The sequence below is a fragment of the Drosophila pseudoobscura genome, chromosome X (assembly GCF_009870125.1).
Source record: "Drosophila pseudoobscura strain MV-25-SWS-2005 chromosome X, UCI_Dpse_MV25, whole genome shotgun sequence".
Taxonomy (NCBI): Eukaryota; Metazoa; Arthropoda; class Insecta; order Diptera; family Drosophilidae; genus Drosophila; species Drosophila pseudoobscura.
This window is the reverse complement of record NC_046683.1, coordinates 57730536-57748912: the sequence shown is the minus strand read 5'-3', so window position 1 is coordinate 57748912 and position 18377 is coordinate 57730536. Positions and strand designations below refer to the sequence as shown.

The 18377-nt window shown below is 45.5% G+C and overlaps 7 protein-coding genes across 9 annotated transcripts; 4 read left to right on the top strand and 3 right to left on the bottom strand.

Moving 5' to 3' along the window:
* The first annotated feature begins 321 nt into the window (after nt 1-321).
* Nucleotides 322-1589, top strand: LOC4811982 (uncharacterized protein C3orf38 homolog). The gene is made up of 2 exons (XM_001352470.4): nt 322-578; nt 638-1589. Exons 1-2 carry the CDS (start codon nt 452-454, stop codon nt 1345-1347), a joined length of 837 nt encoding a protein of 278 aa, XP_001352506.1. The 5' UTR covers nt 322-451; the 3' UTR covers nt 1348-1589.
* Nucleotides 1590-1832: 243 nt separating this feature from the next.
* On the bottom strand, nt 1833-6142 carry Prp4k (Pre-mRNA processing factor 4 kinase). Of its 2 annotated transcripts, XM_015188153.2 has the most exons (9): nt 5987-6142; nt 5504-5884; nt 4378-5377; nt 4069-4317; nt 3762-3994; nt 3579-3687; nt 2951-3487; nt 2654-2882; nt 1833-2225 (listed from the first exon to the last, which is right to left on the bottom strand). In XM_015188153.2, exons 1-8 carry the CDS (start codon nt 6001-6003, stop codon nt 2679-2681), a joined length of 2730 nt encoding a protein of 909 aa, XP_015043639.1. In that variant the 5' UTR covers nt 6004-6142; the 3' UTR covers nt 1833-2225; nt 2654-2678. The 2 variants fall into 2 exon arrangements, with proteins under 2 accessions (XP_015043639.1, XP_001352505.2); XM_001352469.4 differs by having other exon boundaries at nt 1833-2882.
* Nucleotides 6143-7174: 1032 nt separating this feature from the next.
* thoc7 (THO complex 7) lies at nt 7175-8269 on the bottom strand. Of its 2 annotated transcripts, none has more exons than XM_033383444.1 (3): nt 8188-8269; nt 7998-8121; nt 7175-7941 (listed from the first exon to the last, which is right to left on the bottom strand). In XM_033383444.1, exon 3 carries the CDS (start codon nt 7932-7934, stop codon nt 7251-7253), a length of 684 nt encoding a protein of 227 aa, XP_033239335.1. In that variant the 5' UTR covers nt 7935-7941; nt 7998-8121; nt 8188-8269; the 3' UTR covers nt 7175-7250. The 2 variants fall into 2 exon arrangements, with proteins under 2 accessions (XP_033239335.1, XP_001352504.2); XM_001352468.4 differs by having other exon boundaries at nt 8193-8203.
* Nucleotides 8270-8299: 30 nt separating this feature from the next.
* On the top strand, nt 8300-12445 carry Dis3l2 (Dis3 like 3'-5' exoribonuclease 2). The gene is made up of 4 exons (XM_001352467.4): nt 8300-9571; nt 9639-11058; nt 11124-11243; nt 11306-12445. Exons 1-4 carry the CDS (start codon nt 8329-8331, stop codon nt 11976-11978), a joined length of 3456 nt encoding a protein of 1151 aa, XP_001352503.4. The 5' UTR covers nt 8300-8328; the 3' UTR covers nt 11979-12445.
* Nucleotides 12446-12544: 99 nt separating this feature from the next.
* Nucleotides 12545-13315, top strand: Kaz1-ORFB. The gene is made up of 3 exons (XM_001352466.4): nt 12545-12686; nt 12749-13015; nt 13086-13315. The coding sequence occupies exons 1-3, from the start codon at nt 12665-12667 to the stop codon at nt 13124-13126; spliced, it is 330 nt and encodes a 109-aa protein (XP_001352502.2). The 5' UTR covers nt 12545-12664; the 3' UTR covers nt 13127-13315.
* An 11-nt stretch (nt 13316-13326) lies between these two features.
* Nucleotides 13327-13925, top strand: LOC4812145 (uncharacterized). Its single transcript, XM_003736128.3, has 2 exons — nt 13327-13447; nt 13510-13925. The coding sequence occupies exons 1-2, from the start codon at nt 13417-13419 to the stop codon at nt 13818-13820; spliced, it is 342 nt and encodes a 113-aa protein (XP_003736176.3). The 5' UTR covers nt 13327-13416; the 3' UTR covers nt 13821-13925.
* On the bottom strand, nt 13847-18123 carry pyx (transient receptor potential channel pyrexia). Its single transcript, XM_001352464.4, has 9 exons — nt 17523-18123; nt 17170-17419; nt 16843-17098; nt 16375-16664; nt 16035-16303; nt 15888-15963; nt 15219-15796; nt 14991-15144; nt 13847-14913 (listed from the first exon to the last, which is right to left on the bottom strand). The coding sequence occupies exons 1-9, from the start codon at nt 17547-17549 to the stop codon at nt 13937-13939; spliced, it is 2877 nt and encodes a 958-aa protein (XP_001352500.3). The 5' UTR covers nt 17550-18123; the 3' UTR covers nt 13847-13936.
* Between the last annotated feature and the right edge of the window lie 254 nt (nt 18124-18377).

Genomic DNA, 18377 nt, shown 5'->3' with positions numbered 1-18377 from the left:
ATATTTATTGCGAGTAATATAAATACAGCTAGCGAAGTTATGCCGCAACAAACTCGCGAACTGTAAAATCATGATCAAAATATGACCGCAACCAATTGTTCTGGACACGTTCATAACGAATTGAGTAGTTTCTTTTATGCTCCATGCTAATAAAACCGATAATGGAAACAAATACCTTAATGTGCAAAATAATTTATGTAAAATTAGTAAGACACGAGTTATACTTCCGCATAATCTACATTCATTTGAGAAATGCACTAAATATTCCGTTTTTTTGTTATTTAACTAAATTTTTATTTTTTGTGCCATTTGGCAACACTGCCCGTTAAGTGTGACCACATCTTCATAGCAAACAGCTGATTTTTAGTTGCAAGAGAAATTGGGTAAACAGGTAAACAGAACATATACGGCACAGAAGCGCAGATATTTTGAATACAAGTTTGTAAGAGCCATGCCCATTTCCGAAGTCTACAAGAAAGGTCTCAGAGACTTCTTGCTGAATGAGAAAAACACGCTTGTATTGATGCAGTTGGCCAAGAGTACGACAAAAAATGTGTGTAAAATCAAAGATCCTGAGGGTAAGAAGTACTGAACTTTATTTAAAAGAGAAATATATTCTGTTGCATATTACTTACAGAAGCCTTGGACTACCTAATAGCACATGTGGAGGACATACACATTTTATTGTCCAAACGTCTCATCACGCGCGAACTTCTGTTTATGTATGTGCACAGACGCTTACCGGGAATAGCCACAAACTTCACCAAGGCGGATTTGGTATCGAAAGTGATCAAATATTGGGAGCAGCAGCAAACCGTAGAACCCATTAATACGCCCAAAAACGAAGATGAGTATCCCATTCACACAATGGCTCGGAAATTCGGCGAATGGTTTTTTGAACGCTTTAATTCTGACTGTCTCAGCCTTGTAGATTTGTGGGACGATGCGGCCTTGCACTTAACAATTTTGGCCAGCGATGGGGTTAGTGTGCACGAGTGTGAGACGGCTCCAGAGGTACTTTCAGTACTTATAAGCACAAGAAACCAATTTGGCTTCGTCTTTAATCCAAACCTAACCCACTGTGGAATACAAGGGCGCATGGATTCCTATGGTCAGGTCTTGGTGCTCTCCTGTGGCACTCTTCACACAACAGAGTCCTGTGTTGGGGTTTTTGAATGCGTCTTTGCACTGTTACGTGACCCCTATTCGGAAAACAATTGGAAGCCCAAGAGATTGAAATGTTTGCTAAAGAGTGAGGTTGAGCCCCGCATCCTCCATAGCCTGAGAGAGTGCGAAACTCTGCAGACAGCTCTGGCACTGCCAGTGCCTAACGAAGAGCTGGACTAGCGGTGGACTATTATTGAGCGGTTAAATGCGAAATGAACTAACCTTTCGATAGCTCCGGTGCACGTCCACCATGGTATGGAGTTTACCATCAGTATGTATACCATATCGTTACTTACCCTTAGCTTAGAAATAAAGAATGTAATCTTGTATAAACTTACGATTTCACTTTTCGAATGGTCAGTTAAAGCCGAAGATCGAAGAAGTCTCCGTATATACTTGTGTAGTCAACCCAACTGCAATTTCAAAGAGAATGTAGGCATTAAAAGTTGTATAATTTTGCGAGTTAAGCCTAAGAGAACACTGTCAACAATATGTTAGAGTAGTCCCAGTCATAGTTTTAAGTCTTTGTTGCTATCTTCGATTAACCGAAGCTCCCTCATACCTTGCAGTGATAGTTTTGAATAAGTAAAGAATAATCCCCTTATACTGTTGTACGTTTTTACTGTACTGTTTTTTAACAACAATAATGGATAGAGTCGTCGGTGTTATTGGCCCACAAGAGAGTGGGAAAAACGCTTTATATTTAATCTAAGCCAATATAAAGTTTCTTTCTTGAAGAGTATTTTCATACACAATTTAGTCAAGTGTGTAGTCATGTGCATAGGGTGTATATAAACTAATAAAAAATTAACTTATTTGTAGTGTACGAACAAGTAAGCAATTTAAGCGAAAAAATACTCAATCATTCTTTGTAATAAACAGAAGATCATACAAAAAATAAAACATGTGCTTAATTTATAAATCTTAAATGCTCTCGACTGACTATCGCCAGTATGGGACTAAAGGATATCCTCTGCAAGGTCGTATAAATAAATTATTACCAGTTGAGTCAGCCACACGGCCAAGGAGCGCTCTTCCGTTATCAGCGGCACACCACACTGAAATGGTAGTACACATTAATATGTATGTTTCTTAAGACAAGTCGACAGATCGGGAACGGTGCTTAGATTTATGTTTATATAGGTATATATATATATATTGTGTGTGGGAAATCGGTTACATGCATTTTCATACAAAGTTTTAGAATATTTATATACACGCACTACACACACGTATAACAATTTCCGGAACAATTTCTAATCGAAAGCATATTTTGTTTAATTCGTTCACCAAAACCCCATGCCTTACAGCCGTACAGCTGCAGGCAAAAATCCACAGGGCATATTTACATCGTTTGTAATCGTGTAAATGTATGGTGCGGGTGACTTCTAGGCGAACTGTTTTTTTAGCCTGATAACAAATGAAAACTAGTAGCTAACGCGAGTTGGGCGTATCGGTTGTCTTACGGGCTAGGAAAAAGAATTACGTTTATTCGATGTCGCTGTTCATCTCTACATTTTCTCCTGAATAAAGGGATGCATTAGTGATTGATTGAGGGAGATCCGCTTCGCTGGATCCAGGGCAAACATGTTCTCTAGCAGATCCTTGAGCTGAGTGACCTTGCGATGCTGATCATCGGGCAGATTTTGATCAGCAATCAGTTCCTGCTGCAGGCTACGCGATGGCTTTACAACTGGCATCACAACAATCTTCTCCTGCAAATGGGAGACGTGAGTAACGTAATCCTGTGCTCTTGCAAATACGAAATTATCACAAAACTTACCCTTTCCGTGAGCTTGTCTATCTCGTGATAGAGGAAATTGCAGTTCTGATCAAAGTGCTGCTCTCTGAATTGACCCTTTCTCACAATACGATTCGGTATCTTGCCCTTCACGTCCATGAAAAACTTTAGCATCTGATTATTACTCTTTCCGCTGAACAAAATCTTTCCCGTGTATAACTCGTAGATGGTGCAACCAGCAGACCAAGTGTCAATTCCATAGTCATATGGTATTCCCAAAATGATCTCTGGCGATCGATAGAACCGCGACACCAAGTACGGAGTAATTTCATTGTCACTTATTGCCGAAGCAGACCCAAAGTCGCACAGCTTCAGTATCAAATTATTCTCGTTGACTAAAATATTATCCGGCTTGATGTCCGCATGCAGGATACCCGTCTTTTTCAGCAGCTTGAGGGCTAAAAACAGTTGCTGAGTGTAGCTGCGCACAGCTTTGATGTGCAACCCGACATTCTTGCCGTATTTCTTTAACACCTCACGCAAATTCATGGCCAGTGGCTCGAACACCATGCAGAGATGCTACACCGGGAAAAATAAAAAAATATTTTTATAAAAGAAAAATCAACGACCTTTGAATAATATCCAACAAGTCTGTGTATATGTATATTACCTGTTTGTGGAAGAAATGGCGATTCAAGCGCAGGCAGTGGAAACGATCTTCGGGATCAGCGTCGTTCAGTTTCTTAAGGATTTCAAGCTCTCGCAGCCCGGTTTTGTGCCTGTTCAAAGGAAATAACATTTGAAGATTCAACAGGCTTAAAAAGGGCAACATATAAACTAATATTATGCTTACATTATTTCGTTGTTGCGAATGATCTTGATTGCCACATTGGCCTGTCCCCGAGCCTGATCACGGCCACGCACCACATTACTGAACACACCTTGACCCGTATAGCCACTGACCAAGTAGCGATTGTCTAGAACCTCACCAATGCGCACACGATAATATCCCTCCGCGTCATCCCAGTTGTCAGTAAGGGCAGGATTCTCATGCTGATGCTTGTTGTGAATAATTGTACTGGGCGACTAGGAGATGGAACAGAGGATTAGTTGAAGCAATGGGAGAATTGGGGACAGAAATTTACAAGCCTGTGACTCACATCGAAATTGGAATCAACATCCTGATCAGCAAACATGTCCCACTCATTGCGTTTCTCTTTTCCTGAACTATTCTTTTGGCTGTTGGAATTGTCCAACTGCTGCTGCTCCTTGGGGTGATCCAAGTCATTGAGCGTGGGTGTGGGAGTTCTTGGTTGGCGATCCCGTTGCGACGAGCCCGCTGAAGTGCTACGAGACTCATAGGAGTTGGAATTTTGAGGCGTGGGCGATTCCTGCCCTGTTCCTAGTTTCTATTGCAAAGATTCAGCTTAAACATACACTATTTAGCAAGGACTAAGAGGATGACTAACCTTGAGAAGCTCTTCGCGCTTCTTCCGACGCTGCTCAATGATACGTTCCTCATCATCGTCATCCTCGTTGATGTCAATGTCCAGATTAACCTCATCGTCACTGCTCTCCTTGTCGTGAATCTTCTGGCCTTCGCTCAGTGAGCCTTTGTAACGATCTCGGTCGTTGTCCGCGCCGCCCCGTGCTCCACCACGATTATTACCACCAAAGCCACCGCGATCCCGATCTTGGAAGCGCTCACGTTCACGGCGCCTGTCCGACTCAAACTTACTGCGACTGTGAGACCGCTGGCGATTGAAGCGACTGTCTCTCTCCCGTGGACGACCAGCACGTTGTTCGGCCGTGGCTTGTGGCCTGTCTGTGCCAGATCCTGGTCCACGGCGCTCCCGATCCCGGCTATGCTCATGCCTTTCTCGCTGTTTATCGCGATTGATCTCCTGGCGTAAGTCTTCCATGTTACGATTGTTCTGCTGATGATTCCGTCGTTGGGAGCTTTGACTGCGGGGCCGAATTTGTTCCTCCATACGCCGGCGAGGGGGAGTGCGGCTACGCGCCTGATCCCGGTCTCTAGAGCGTCGCTCACGCCTTCCAAGAACCGTATCGCCGCGTACTCGACTTCTAGGCGCTGCTGGGGATGCTGGTGCTTGTCGTCTTCGCTTCTCTGGCGTAGGCGAGGGCGTGCGCTGGCCTCCGCTAGAATCATCCAATAATATAACATCGGATTCATTTGAGTTATGGATGCTAGACTGTTTATTATTAACATTTTTACTAGTTGCAGTAGCCTGCGGTTGGAATAAGGGCTGCGATTGGCCCTTGCTGGCTATTTGCTTGGACTGCACCGATTGTGCTCGTGAGTTGGGTTCACTTCTTTCATCAGCGTCCGGGTCCGACATGTACGCGCCCAGGCGAGCCTGTAGCAATGCCTTCTGCTTCATCAGGTCCTCTAAATTCAACTCATCTTCGATCATGGCAGCAATAATCGGACTAGCAACATCCATGGGGCTGAAATGTGCAAATACATATGTGCATACATATATCAGAATTGTAGCAAGAACTAAACGAATAAAAGGCCCTCATGAGGAATTTGGTTGTGATAATGCATTTAGAAATCCAGATGCATATACTTACACATCACTCTCGCTGCTCGAACTGGCCACCTCCAAAACTGGGAGAACCTTGTTCTGTATGGTTTTTGTAATTTCCTCCACGAGACTACACGGGTCTGTTTGCAATTTCGAGCTAGAGATGCACAATTCGGCGCCATTGCGGCTTGCCTTCTGCATGATTTCAGAAAACTTCTCGCTAAGTCCATAGCTTTTCTGTTGTTTGGCGCTTGGATGTTCTGTACCGTCAGAGTCATGGGAAGACTCGCTATGGTGGTGGTGACGCTTCTTTGACTTTTTGTGCCTTTTGTGGACATGTTTCTCTTTGTCACTCTTGCTGGATGTGGACTTTTTGTGTTTCTTATGTTTCTTTTGCTTCTTGAGCTTGGCTCGATGCTCCTCTCCACTATTGTAATGGGAACACAAGAAATTAATATACACACACGGACATAACCAAAAACAAAAAAAAAAAAAAATGTGCATGGCATAATTTATACTTTTCACTTACCTCTTTTCGTCACTCATTTTGTTTTATCACAAACACTTAAAGTTCAAACAGTATGACTTAAATCTGATTATATTTGGTTAAGTTAGCTTTTCCTACACATATACATATGAACATATGAACAGTGTGGCCGCGGATCCGTCGATGAAATATACTGTCCGACGCTCAGAAATATACCAAAATATACCGTCTCATTTGAAAAATATACCGTAAATATACTGACGAAGTCAAGTTCTATGTTACATATTTCTCGTTTTTGATATTCCGACGAATATTACTAGCTATATAGAACATTAAGCCGTGCCCACCAAATTTTAGCCCATTGATGAATCCATTTTCTATACAATTGGTTAGTTTTTAGTCCTTGCTTTTATTGTGTTTTGACTAAAACAAGGTTTAAACAAAAAAGTTCAACAAAAAAAAAACAGTCGAAATATTGCTGTGTATATGTCTTTGTACACCCTATTTCGTTAATTTTATATGAAGATCAAACGTAATTTATTATGACCTTTTCTCAAATTGATATTCTTCAGACATATTCAAGTACATTATTAGTATCTTGTATATATTTATGTCGATCCTGACACCCACTGAGCATTGGAAGACAAACATTTTCTCAATTCTATAACATCCATTTCCCCCAGGGTATGTGTGCATGGAATGGAATCATTACAATGATTGGAAAATTAATTAAATTAAGCGCAGTTAAAAAGGATGTAATGTAGAAAATTTCCTTCGAGAAATTTGATAGTGTACAATAGGGAGATAGTCTGTTGCAAACTGAAATTAACAAATTGGTTGAATATTAAAATAAAATAATTAAAATAGTAAAATAATAATAAAATAATCAAAACTGGTAAATAAAAATAGAGGAAATATATATGGGCAGACGCAAAAGCATTGAGTTTACTCAATTTTGTGGTAGTCGAATTATTTTAAAAATTTTGGATGCCTGGAAATGTGTATATGTATATCGATGGTTCAAACCATCAATGGCATTGCAGCCCCTCCTCTCTAGGTCACACACATGCATAGGGTGCCTCCTTACTAATAATTTTAGCATTTTATGGAAACGTTCACCTTTTTTGTTTAAACATCTAAAAATATATATATAAAAAAACTCAACATCCCTATACAAGCAAAGGCCAAGCTTACCGCATATAATCAAATATAAAACAAATATGTAAGCCATTCGCTATCCAGAATAAACTCAATTCTTTAATTATTATTCGGCTCTTGTACATATATTGGGATGTTATTATTACTGCTAACAGGCAACCACAACGTCTACATCGTGCTCATCTTTGTCAATGCTTAGTTCGAGCACAGCATCCTCTTCTACAGACATGGCTTTGGAGTCTTCTGTAGAGACGGAGGGGAGTTTAACTTCTCCTCGGACTCCATCGAACTTGGTAGGACTACTATTATTCAGATCATCGTCTTCGTCGTCACTGACCTCCATTATGCCATTGTTGTCGTCCAAGTCTGGGTGTGATGTGGGATCGCTCTCGCTAGAGGATGAAGACGAGGACGAGGAGCTGTTTTCCTGATCTAATTGTTGTTCCAGCTCGTGGATACTGTACATCAGAAGAGTAAAGTCATTGCGGCGCTTCTGAAACTTGCGTTCCATTTTAAGTTTCTTTTGGACAAGGTCATCAATCTCTTTTTTAATGATTTCGATGTGCTTCTGGGTGCCGTTCCGATCGGGTTGCTGGTCGATGAGCGAGGCCAACAAATCATATTCCATTTTATTTTTTCGTATTTGCTTAGCTGTCACCAGCTCCTTCTTACTGGCTTCGATCTCCTCCTTGGCCAGTTCGATGCTCTCCTCGTGCTGTTCCACAAGCTTGGTGTAGTTCTCTCGCTCCTCTTTGATCATTTGCAGAGTCTCGACATTTTTCAACGCCGTCAGCTTGCACTGGGCAAATTGAGCCATCAGACGGTCATACATAATTTGGCTATAAAATCAAGCAAAGGCTACATTTTGTGCTTCACTTTTAAAGCATTTTCGTACCTAGTTTCCGGCGAGTCGTTTTTGGCGTTTGCATACTTAAGAAACTGCTTTAGAAGCACATTCAGGCGTCGGTCCTCTCCAGTGCCGTCGCCATCAATAAGAAGTCGCTGCTTTATAATTTCCTCTGTGGATTATATATTTGGTAGATTTTGGTTTTATTTTCCTGAATAATAAACAATATGTTATTTACTTTACCGTCGTTCATTTTCAGACTGAACTATCGATAGAGAATAAAAAGTACGCTCGTATCTGTCAGACTATCGAAAATCGAGAAAGTGATTTTCACAATTTGAGGAAACTATTTTTTGTTAAAACAAATTACTTCTTTTACATGTTAAAAACGTCGGACGTTGATGTGGGCGGAGAAATGGAGAGAAAAATTTGTAGCGGCGACAGTGCTCCCTTGAATCCGACCCTAGAGACAATTCAACCGCATTCGGGGCCCATCGACACCGATTTCCTGCGTGCACGGTCCCAACGCCTCGCGGCCCGTCTGCACCAGGCTTGCCGAGAGATGGAGTTGCAGTCGAAAAGTGCAAGTATCAACGCATCACTGCCATCAGATATGTGGTGTAGTCCTACAGCACCACCTATTGAACAGCCGTCACAGACAAGCAACGGAGCTGCACGCTCCGCAGGCTCCGTTATGGTCGGGGCTTCAATTCCAATGAACGTGCAATATCACTTGCCAGGACCATCTAACACTGCGGCGCCGGAGCAGATGCCAATGCATACAAATCCGCCCCAAGTGGAGGCTCATATGAAGCCAGCCAACTCGACAGCCCGACAACCTGTTAAGCAAAGAAAAAGGTCTAAGCGAGCCCTCAGGGAGGAGGTAACCGCTCTACAGGAGCTAGTTCAAAAGATTTCATTGCTGTCTCCAGAGGTCAATGCGTACGCGGCTCGCCTCATTCGCCAAAGTGATGTGCTGGCGCAGCTGGATTGGACACCCCCTGATGACAAGGGCCGACAACAGGTAGCTATGTCTCCACAATTTAATCCTCGCCAAATGCCCCAGCGTATTGGCGGTGGCAACGACGTTAATCGAAGGCATCAGCACGGGAATGAGGAAACCAAACGACGCGAGTCGGAGGTGTCAAGCGCAAGCAGCAACAGCGCCACAACAAACAACAAGCAAAAAGCGACCACACAAGAAGCCAAATCCGCACGGAAGCGCAAAAGTAAGAAACGAGACGCGGCGGCAGGTGAAAACACTAAAACACAGTCATTAAAGACCGAACTGGAGGCGATGCGCGCGTATATCAACAAGATTGTTCGGAACTACATAGGTGCGGAGCACAAACTTCCAGCAAGTTTGAAATTTACTGGGGACTTTTCCGACCTGGAGGCCCATGCGCAGCGCCTTGCAAAAGAAGGGCTTGGTCGCGTCGTCGAGGATGAAATTCGAGTAAATCGCAAAAACAATAAGCAGGCGTTTATCACAATGTCCACTGATCGTGAAGGTCTCGAGCGTGACGGTATTGTACTGTTGCCAGTGGCTCGACGCTACGCCTTCGAAGGGGATACGGTGCGTGCCTTCGTTTTAAATGTTGGCGCTCAATCCATGACCCTCGGTAAGTTTCTTTTTCCACAAAAGACAAAGTGAAACCCTGCAACTGATTAACCGCTTTCCACTGACAGCCGAAGACGAGGAGTTCTCTGAGGAGACCGCGTCACAGGACTCGGACGCCGATGCTGACAATGTTGTCGTAATATCGTCAGACAACTGCCCCAAGGCGTTCGTCATAGGGATTGTAAAGCAAACCGAGCTTCGCCAAATTGTCGGTTCTATATCGTTTACCAATCCAACGGAGCTTTCTAAGGGTCATTTGTTTTACAAGTTTCGCCCCTTCGATCTGCGCCTTCCGATGGTCTACATACCGGAAGAAACCTGCAAGAAGCACATAGGAAACAAACAGCCAGCTGAAGTGTGTGGCCTGCTCTACTTAGCCCACATCCTCGAGACTGACTGCAATGGCCACTGTATTGCGGAATTGATTCAGCCAGTGGGCCGCATTGGTAATTTGCCGGACGAAATCAAGGCCATTATGATCCACAACAACTTGAGCGATATAAAACCTTTCGAGCAACGATTTAACGACATGTTCGTAAACCAAATTCCTCCGGGGAGCACGAAAGATCTAGACAAACGTCAGGACTTGCGGAAGAAATGCATATTTACCATAGATCCACTGACTGCGCGTGACCTGGATGACGCAGTCTCCATTGAGCAGCTGGGAGATAACGAGTATGAGATCGGCGTGCACATATCTGACGTGTCTCACTACCTTGAAGAGGACTCCGAGTTGGACAATATCGTCAAAGAGCGTTCGACGTCAATATATCTGGCAAACGAAGTTATCCACATGCTTCCGCAAACGCTCTGCATGCGCTGTTCTCTACTGCCTGGTGAGGATAAGCTTGCGTTTTCGGTGTTTTGGCGTATGGACAGAAACGGGGTGCAGCTGCAGGAAAAGCCCCGGTTTACTCGCACCATTATTAGGTCCTGCACTCAGTTTGCCTACGAGCACGCCCAGAAGATCATTGATAATCCGCACGAGCGCTTCACTGAACACGATTTCCCCACCGTCCTGAACGGCTTTCAAGCCAGTGATGTAGTAAAGCGAGTGCTCTGCCTAAATGGCATTGCGAGCTCGCTGCGTAAAGCACGCTATGAAAAAGGGTCCATTAGTTTCAACAATCCCAAGCTGCGCTTTGTCCTCGATCCAATCAGTGGCGAGCCAGAAGACTTTGAGGTGGAGATGCAGAGAGAGGCTAATCGCATGATAGAAGAGTATATGCTTTTGGCCAACCAGGCTGTGGCGCGGTTTATATACGACGCGTTCCCGGAGATTGCCGTGCTTCGCAATCACCCGCCGCCGCTTATGAAGTCACTAAAGGCATTGCGGGAGAAGTTTCAGACCTTGGGCTTTAATTTGGACTACAGCTCTTCCAAGGCCCTTCAACAGAGCATCATAAGAATGTGCCAAGAGGCCCCCAATCCCCTTGCGATGAGCTTCTGCCTCAGTCGCCTGCTGATGAAACCGATGGCAAGGGCTAAGTAAGTGACGCTGCCGTTTTGACTCTCAATACGTTTGACTCTGAACTTTACTTTTCAAATTGCAGCTACTTTTGCAGCGAAGGAAGAACTGAGCCGGCCGATCTCTGGCACTACGCCCTATCTATTCCTATCTACACCCACTTCACCAGCCCGATTCGTCGCTATCCCGACGTAATGGTGCATCGGTAATTGCCGTACATTTCAATGTTTTCCTTTGCTTTGCATAACTCTGTCTCTTCTGTTCTAGTCTACTGGCAGCTGCGCTTCACTACTGCCCACCCCCGTGCCGTACTCCCGCAGATCTGCACTCGCTAATAAAAATTGCGAACGAGCGCAAGTACAATGCCAAAAATGCAGGCGACGAGTCGTGCAACTTGTACTTCAAACGATACGTGGGCAACAAGCAGCGAGTCCGCATGACCGCTGTGGTCATGGAAATATACCAGCACATGATGAATGTAGTTACCCTGGAATCGGGGCATGTTATCAGCATTAACTACAAAACGCAGAAGGTTCTCGTGAACGCACAGAATGCGCCCAACTTTATATTGATCGCCGAGCTCAACGTGAGGCAGACGCCCCGCAAGTTGCAGTTGCTTTCCGTGGTACCCATTTACCTTATGATACGGGACAACAAGTTGACTGGGTTTCTGCATATCGAGAGCCAGCATCCACTGAACACGCCCAAAAATCAGCTAAGCGGTAAAAACAAGCTAAAGTCGCTGCACAATCAGCAACAACGATCGACCAACTGTGACACTGCCAACAGTTTACGGCCTACTACCTCAAATGTTGTTGGGTCTCAAGCACAAGCGCAGGTCCACCACCAGCAACAAAACCTGGCGCGCATACGCCAGCAACAGCAATACCACCCAAATTCACAGCAGCGGGTCTATAGCATGCGGCAAAACAGTCTATAATTATACTTTTATAGTATATAATTTACTTTTTTGGCCGCAGTCGTTACCCAAACATATCTGATCCGAAAGTTTCAGCCAAAACTTATTCATACATATTCAAACATAGCTAGGCGAAAGCTAGGCCTAAATTAAATCTGTGATGCTCCATCTACTTATTCATAGCACATGCATATCTAAGTGAGCTCTATAGAAATTATTGAGTTGTCTAAATTGTAAAGCTTTTAGAAAACAAATTCAAATTGCAGAATGTCCCGAACAATAAATCAAAATCAAACAACTGTCAGTACCGTATCTCGTACGCACGTACGGTACGCAGAATACACAAAGAAATTATACAAACAAATTGATTCTCGTCCGTCCGGTTTTCCCGCACTCTCATTGCAAATAAACATTGATCTCTCAATACTGGTTTATCGATTCAGAAGTAAATAAAATGTTCCTTTTGCCAGTATCGCCCTATAATAATACTCCTTACGTGTATACATGTGTATGTACATATATAATAATATTAAAAGCATGAGAGAGAAGAGAGAACCCTCTTTGTTATGGGCAGAGGGTAAATATATGGATGGATCGGATCGGATAAGGTGTACGCTTATAAATTCGCCATCAAGCTTGCTCTGATTCAGACCTGTCATAGTTTCAGAGTCAAGCACACAACCCGCTGGGCGCTGGTCTTGTCTACAATGGAAAATATCCGTCTATTGGGTGGGTTGTGTCTTATCTGTTCGGCAGCAACTAAGCGACAAAACCAAACATTCTCCTCCTAGGCATTGCGCTGCTGATTGTCGGCCTCTCGGCCTATCCTCAGTCCAGCAACGAGCTGGGAGTCGGAAACCCCTGGCTGGCGTCGCCGCAGCAACAGCCGGAAAGTGGGGGCACAACAACGACTCCACAACCCACTACCCAGTCCCCGCAGTACCTGGCCTGCTTGCAGTCGTGTCCGGCGACCAGCGAGTACAATCCCATCTGTGGCAGCGACAACGTGAACTACTACAATGGAGGGAAATTCGACTGCGCCGTAAGATGTGGTCAGAGTAAGTGGAAATGACTGATAATTGCACCTGATCGAAAGGTCATGAGTTCCCATGAAACGCATATCCGTAGATATCCGACGGATACATTTGGGAGCTTGTCGGAATACATAGAAGCCCCACCAGCCCCCCGGTTCCCTGCCCAGATGAGGCGAGAATAGATGTGGCTGGATATAACCCTCAAAATGTAATTTTGCAGCTTGCTACGAGTAATAAAACAGTCGATCCATCAGTGTCGTAAGCATATAAAAACGTAATAAAATCTCGCGCTTGTATCTGTGGCATGTGAAAGGCCGACCCCAACTCAAACGCAATCTGAATCTCAGTCTCAGTCTCTAGAGCAGTCGCAATCGCGCCGTTTGTCTGTTTAGTACGACATTTTAACGGCGATTTCTTTCGAAAGAATGTCGTGGTTCGGTGTGTCCTACATGTGCAGTAAGTCTGATACGCACTATCTCTGTAGAAATCAAAACACCAGTCGATGATCGTTCTTACAGCTCTTGTGGCATTGATCTGGCAGGTCGGGGTGCTGGCAGCGCCTGTGGACAACCACAATCCCAAGTCGCAGGTAGAGTACATCAGTAGCCAGTCAGTTGGTACCCCCAACGCATATCCGAATATTGTGCCCATCACTCGGCCCCCTCTCGTGAGTCAAACAGCTCCGCCGCCACCTTTCAACTCGAAGAACTTTGCGTATAATCCGAAAACGCAAACATGGACCCTTATAGCCCCTGGCGATCCCCAACCAAATGACGAGACGCTTGTTTGGAATCAGGCCAATGACAAATGGCTGACCAGCTCTCGCTAGGCGTTCAACATTCAAGCAATCAGGAGTGGTGCACTCATAACCTAACTATTTCTGTTCTTTAATGGTATATGTATCAAAGTAAAACTGGAAACATTTCTTTAGACACTCGTCCAATCTCATCGGTGGTAATGGCGGCTTTGACAATGTGGGTCCGTGCTGGTCGACTGGCTCTGGCGCATGCGGCAGAGCTCATCAGCACTGTAGTTTAATTTGCGTGTGGCGTTCTCTGAGAACTGCTCGAATTTCGTCATCAGATCCCCCAGCTGAGCCTTGAGTGCTTGCACCTCGATACGTAAGTCACTCAGGGCATTCGTGTGGTTCTTCAGGTTGACCGTCACCTCGTGCTCCTGTCGAAGCTGCTGCGGGACATTCGTGGCAGACCGAGGACGTAGCAGCTCGTTCATATGGGAGAACTGCTGTGACGGCTTATTCTGGGTCGTGTCAGCCGCGTCTCTCTGCGGCTGGGGGCACTGCTGCTGGCGCTGCAGACTGCGACTGAAGATGTTGTAGTTGCTTTCGAACTGACGACGCCGGAGACTCTGATTCCTGTCACGCCTTTCGGCCACCAGTTTGTATATATTAAGCTTGATGTTCTCGGGCAACTGGTTGTCACGCGGATCGTTGGGTCGAAATGCGAACTGCAGCTTGTCGCGAGAGGTGCTCAACAAGGCACTCCGCTTGCAAAGCTGGATCAGATGGGCAGGCGCATTCCTTAATAGTCGCGAAAAGAAGAGACTCTCTAAGCGCGACACAAGTTCTGCCTGTCTCACCTGGCGGTCCAGTGAGGCACTGACTTGCAGTCCTTGGATGTCACTGACAGCCAAGCCTACCATCAAATTGGTTAGAATCACAGTGACCAGCAGGACAAAGGATAAGAAGATTATGTGGGCGGTGACGGGGAACTTTACGGCGTAGTCCCCGTAGAAAATGTCTTCAAACTCCAGCTCGCCGGACATCATAGTAATAGTCTTCAGAAATGACCATGTTATGTTCTCAAAGGCTGGGTAATCATTGAAGAGCACAGCGAAACTTAGCCCGAAGGCCACAAACAGGCATATGTAGGCCAACATAAATTTCCCAAAGTTAACAGCCACTAATGTGAGTATATAAATGAGTTAATGAGTTCCAATAGTGCAGCTTAAAGGAAAATATTTTGGGTACAGTACAGACCTTTGGTAAACATTTGAACGTAAATTCCAAATATGGGAAAGCGACCAACCAACATCATCAGCTCCAGCCAGACTAGGAGGATGACCACTGCGGCCACATGGTGCTGCCATATAGGGACCGCCCTCAAGTCACCAGTACGCACGATCTCCGGGGACTGGGGGGAGGAGATAAGTGGGCGGTTGATGGGTAAAACGATTGGCTAGGGAGTTAGTTCCGACGAACACGTACCACACAGAGAAACACTCCAAAGACAATTGACCACTGAAGCCAGTTTTCCCAGTATTTCGCATACCCGTGGAGGCCGTGCGCCATCTGAAACAACTCCTTTCCGAGCAGAATGCAATTTAGTACGATTACAAAGTAGCAACTTGTGGAAATATAGCCTGGAGCTATGCAAGTCGCCCCGTCCTTGCAGGAGCGTGCAAACACTCCAATCACGTACAGGGTGAACAGAAGCACGAAGATGGTGTGATAGGCAAGACTCATTAGAAAGAACTTGCGGATGCGGCGCCACTTGAGGAAAAGGAACGTCTCGCAGAGTGGATGCATCAATATGCGCTTTTGCCCGACCTCTATCAGCGCGAGCAGCATCTCCGTCTCGCCGCGCTCCATCGATCGGCTGGGAACCAAGGGCTGAAAGTCAAGATAGATCTGGCAGTCCACATTGCCAAGCTCGTGATCGTAGGCCTTGATCGAAGAGCTAAATTTGTTCATTAGTTTCGGAATTATTTCGGGAGTGCGTCGCACTATGAACGACAGCGCTGAGACACGTCCATCGGTGCGGGCGGTCACATCGGCTCCGTGTTCTGTTGAAAGAAAACTGCATCAGTTTGCGCCCAACTTTTGTACCATGTATCGTTCCATTTCTGGGAGACGATAATTCAAATTGCCACTTGCCAATCAACGCAAAGACACAGTTGCTGTACTCATTGAACGCTGCAGCGTGAAGTGGGGTGAATCCGAAATGGTCAGCCTGCAAAGTCGTGGGGTTATCGTCAGGGATTGGATTGATGACTTCGGGGAATATTCGTTACCGTTACGCACCTTATTAACGTCCGCACCCGCGGTCAATAAAGCGTAGCAGCAGTCCAGGCAATCGGACTTCTTCACGATGGCTGCGTGCAGAGCCGTTCTGCCCTCACGGTAAGTGGCATTCACATTCGCGCCGTATGATATAAGCAGATGGACAGTAGCGATCGACTGCGTGAGACAGGCTATATGTAGTGGCGTTTGTTGGCTGGCATTTCGGCAGTCGACATCTGCTTTGTGTTCCAAGAGAAGTCGCGCGCAGTCGACGTAGTCGTTCTCTGCAGCTGTAATTTAAAAAAATGGATACACCATCCAATTATACCTCTTGGATGTCTCTGGAGGCCAGATTGCTTACCCAAGTGCAACGCCGTGACTTTTCCTTCATAGAACTGCGAGCGAACATCGGCATGGTGGCTGAGGAGTAATTGAACGCACTTGGTGAAACCTAATGCACTGGCTGTATGCAGGGGTGTCTCGGTGTACACCTGAGGGGTGTTCGGATCCGCTCCATACTTGAGTAAAATTTCGACGCAGTCTACGGCGTTCCCATCTATGGCGTAGTGCAAGGCAGATAGTTTCTCGATGCCGATGTTGATGTTCGCCTTTCGACGCAGCAGCAGGAGAATGCACTCAACGCTCTTGGAACTGAGGCGAGAACATTTTAGTTACACACATGTGTACACACTCTGTGGCTGGAGGTTAGTATTTGGTGCGTAGTGGATGCATGGATGCATTTGGATGGAGAATATTTTTGTCGTTAGACCAGCCCACGCAGAGAAATACTCACACATTAGACCTCCCCGCCTCTTTCCTCGCAACTCACCTGGCAGCGCAATGCAGCGGCGTAACCTCCTTTCTGGCATCCCATCGATTCGGCTCGGAGCCGCGATCGAGCAGTACCTTGGCAATCGGAGCATTTCCTCGAAAGCAGGCAAAGTGCAGGGGTGTACGACCCCTGTTGTCGGTGGCATTCGGGTCGGCATTGTAGTGGTTCAGCAGATACACAATGTTCTCCACACTCCCGTATATTGAACAGCAAATCAGAGCCAGATTGCATTCGCTGGAGTCGGGAATCAGTTCTGGGATGCGATGGGAGGGGAAGACGATACGTCAGACTAAGTTTGGTAGTGCCACGGGTTTTCCCACTTACCCAAAATGCATCCCGTCTTTACCATATCCAAGACGTGCTTGGCATTAGGCATTGCACACAATGTACGCTCAATTTCTTGCGGGCGCCACAAGTTCTGGGTTTGTTGCTGGCGGTCGAAAATCTTCTGCGCCTCTTTGCTGAAGTCCGCATCAAAGTTGGCTTCACTCGAAACGCTGCTTTTGTCGAAGAGCAGGTCAGCGTCCTGGTCGGCCGCCTGATCGCTCTCCGAGTTCCATTTAAGATCATTTTCCTGCCAAAACAAACAAACCAATTAACGGATGTTTGAGGCACAGATGAGTACTTTTCTGATGAGAGGAGGGATGGGCATGGCATGGCATGTCCGCATCACTTACGATTATCGAGAAGCGCACGTTCTCCATTTTTCTCGGGCCCACTTCTGTCAGTTGTTATTTGTTTATACTCTTGCGGCCAGGCCAATACAATAATAAACGTTCGCTTTCGACTGACCGACCGACCAAACGAGAGGCTGGCTCCAGCTGTCGGCAATTTGGTGTTCTTGCTGCCGCTCCCTGTACGCCTCGTGGGGTCATCTATTTATTCTTGCGAATGAATAAATCGGCAATTAATCAGAGCACGCAACTAATTATACCCTTGCCATCTTTTCTGACCCTTATTGGCAAGATCTTGTAGGCCAGCAGGAATATTGTTGTACACGGGCGTCGGTGGGTGCCTCTTCTGTGATGCGATCAAGCGAGGGCGTGAAGCAATTTTGTTTATTTGAAACTTTTCAAAATATCCAACTGTTCCCTCGCACCACTGGCAATGTGTGCTAATTTTTCACATTCACGGGCGTGCCTTTGTTTTTCGTATAGATTTCTTTTTCCGTGACCGGCGCCAGCGAGGTGCGAAAGTGTAGTGAACGTTCGTTTCGAGACTCCAATTGCCATCCAGCCTCTCATGTACTCATGTTCTCGTGCATATATCTTTACGTGAGTACGAATGAATCTTTGCTGATATACAAATATACAAATATATATGTATGCAACTTTACACCGATCGCAGCTAGCTCTAGCATATTTTCGAAAAAGATGTTTAACACGAGTTGAGTCCATCAATTCAAGCCGCGCCATGGCTTTTGAAAACGATAGTTCTCAAAACCTTACTATCGCTAAAAAGTAGATGCAGCCCTGCCCAGGTATGCTTTTCGATACCTACAAAATGCAACCCAGAGCCCCGATATTTTAGAA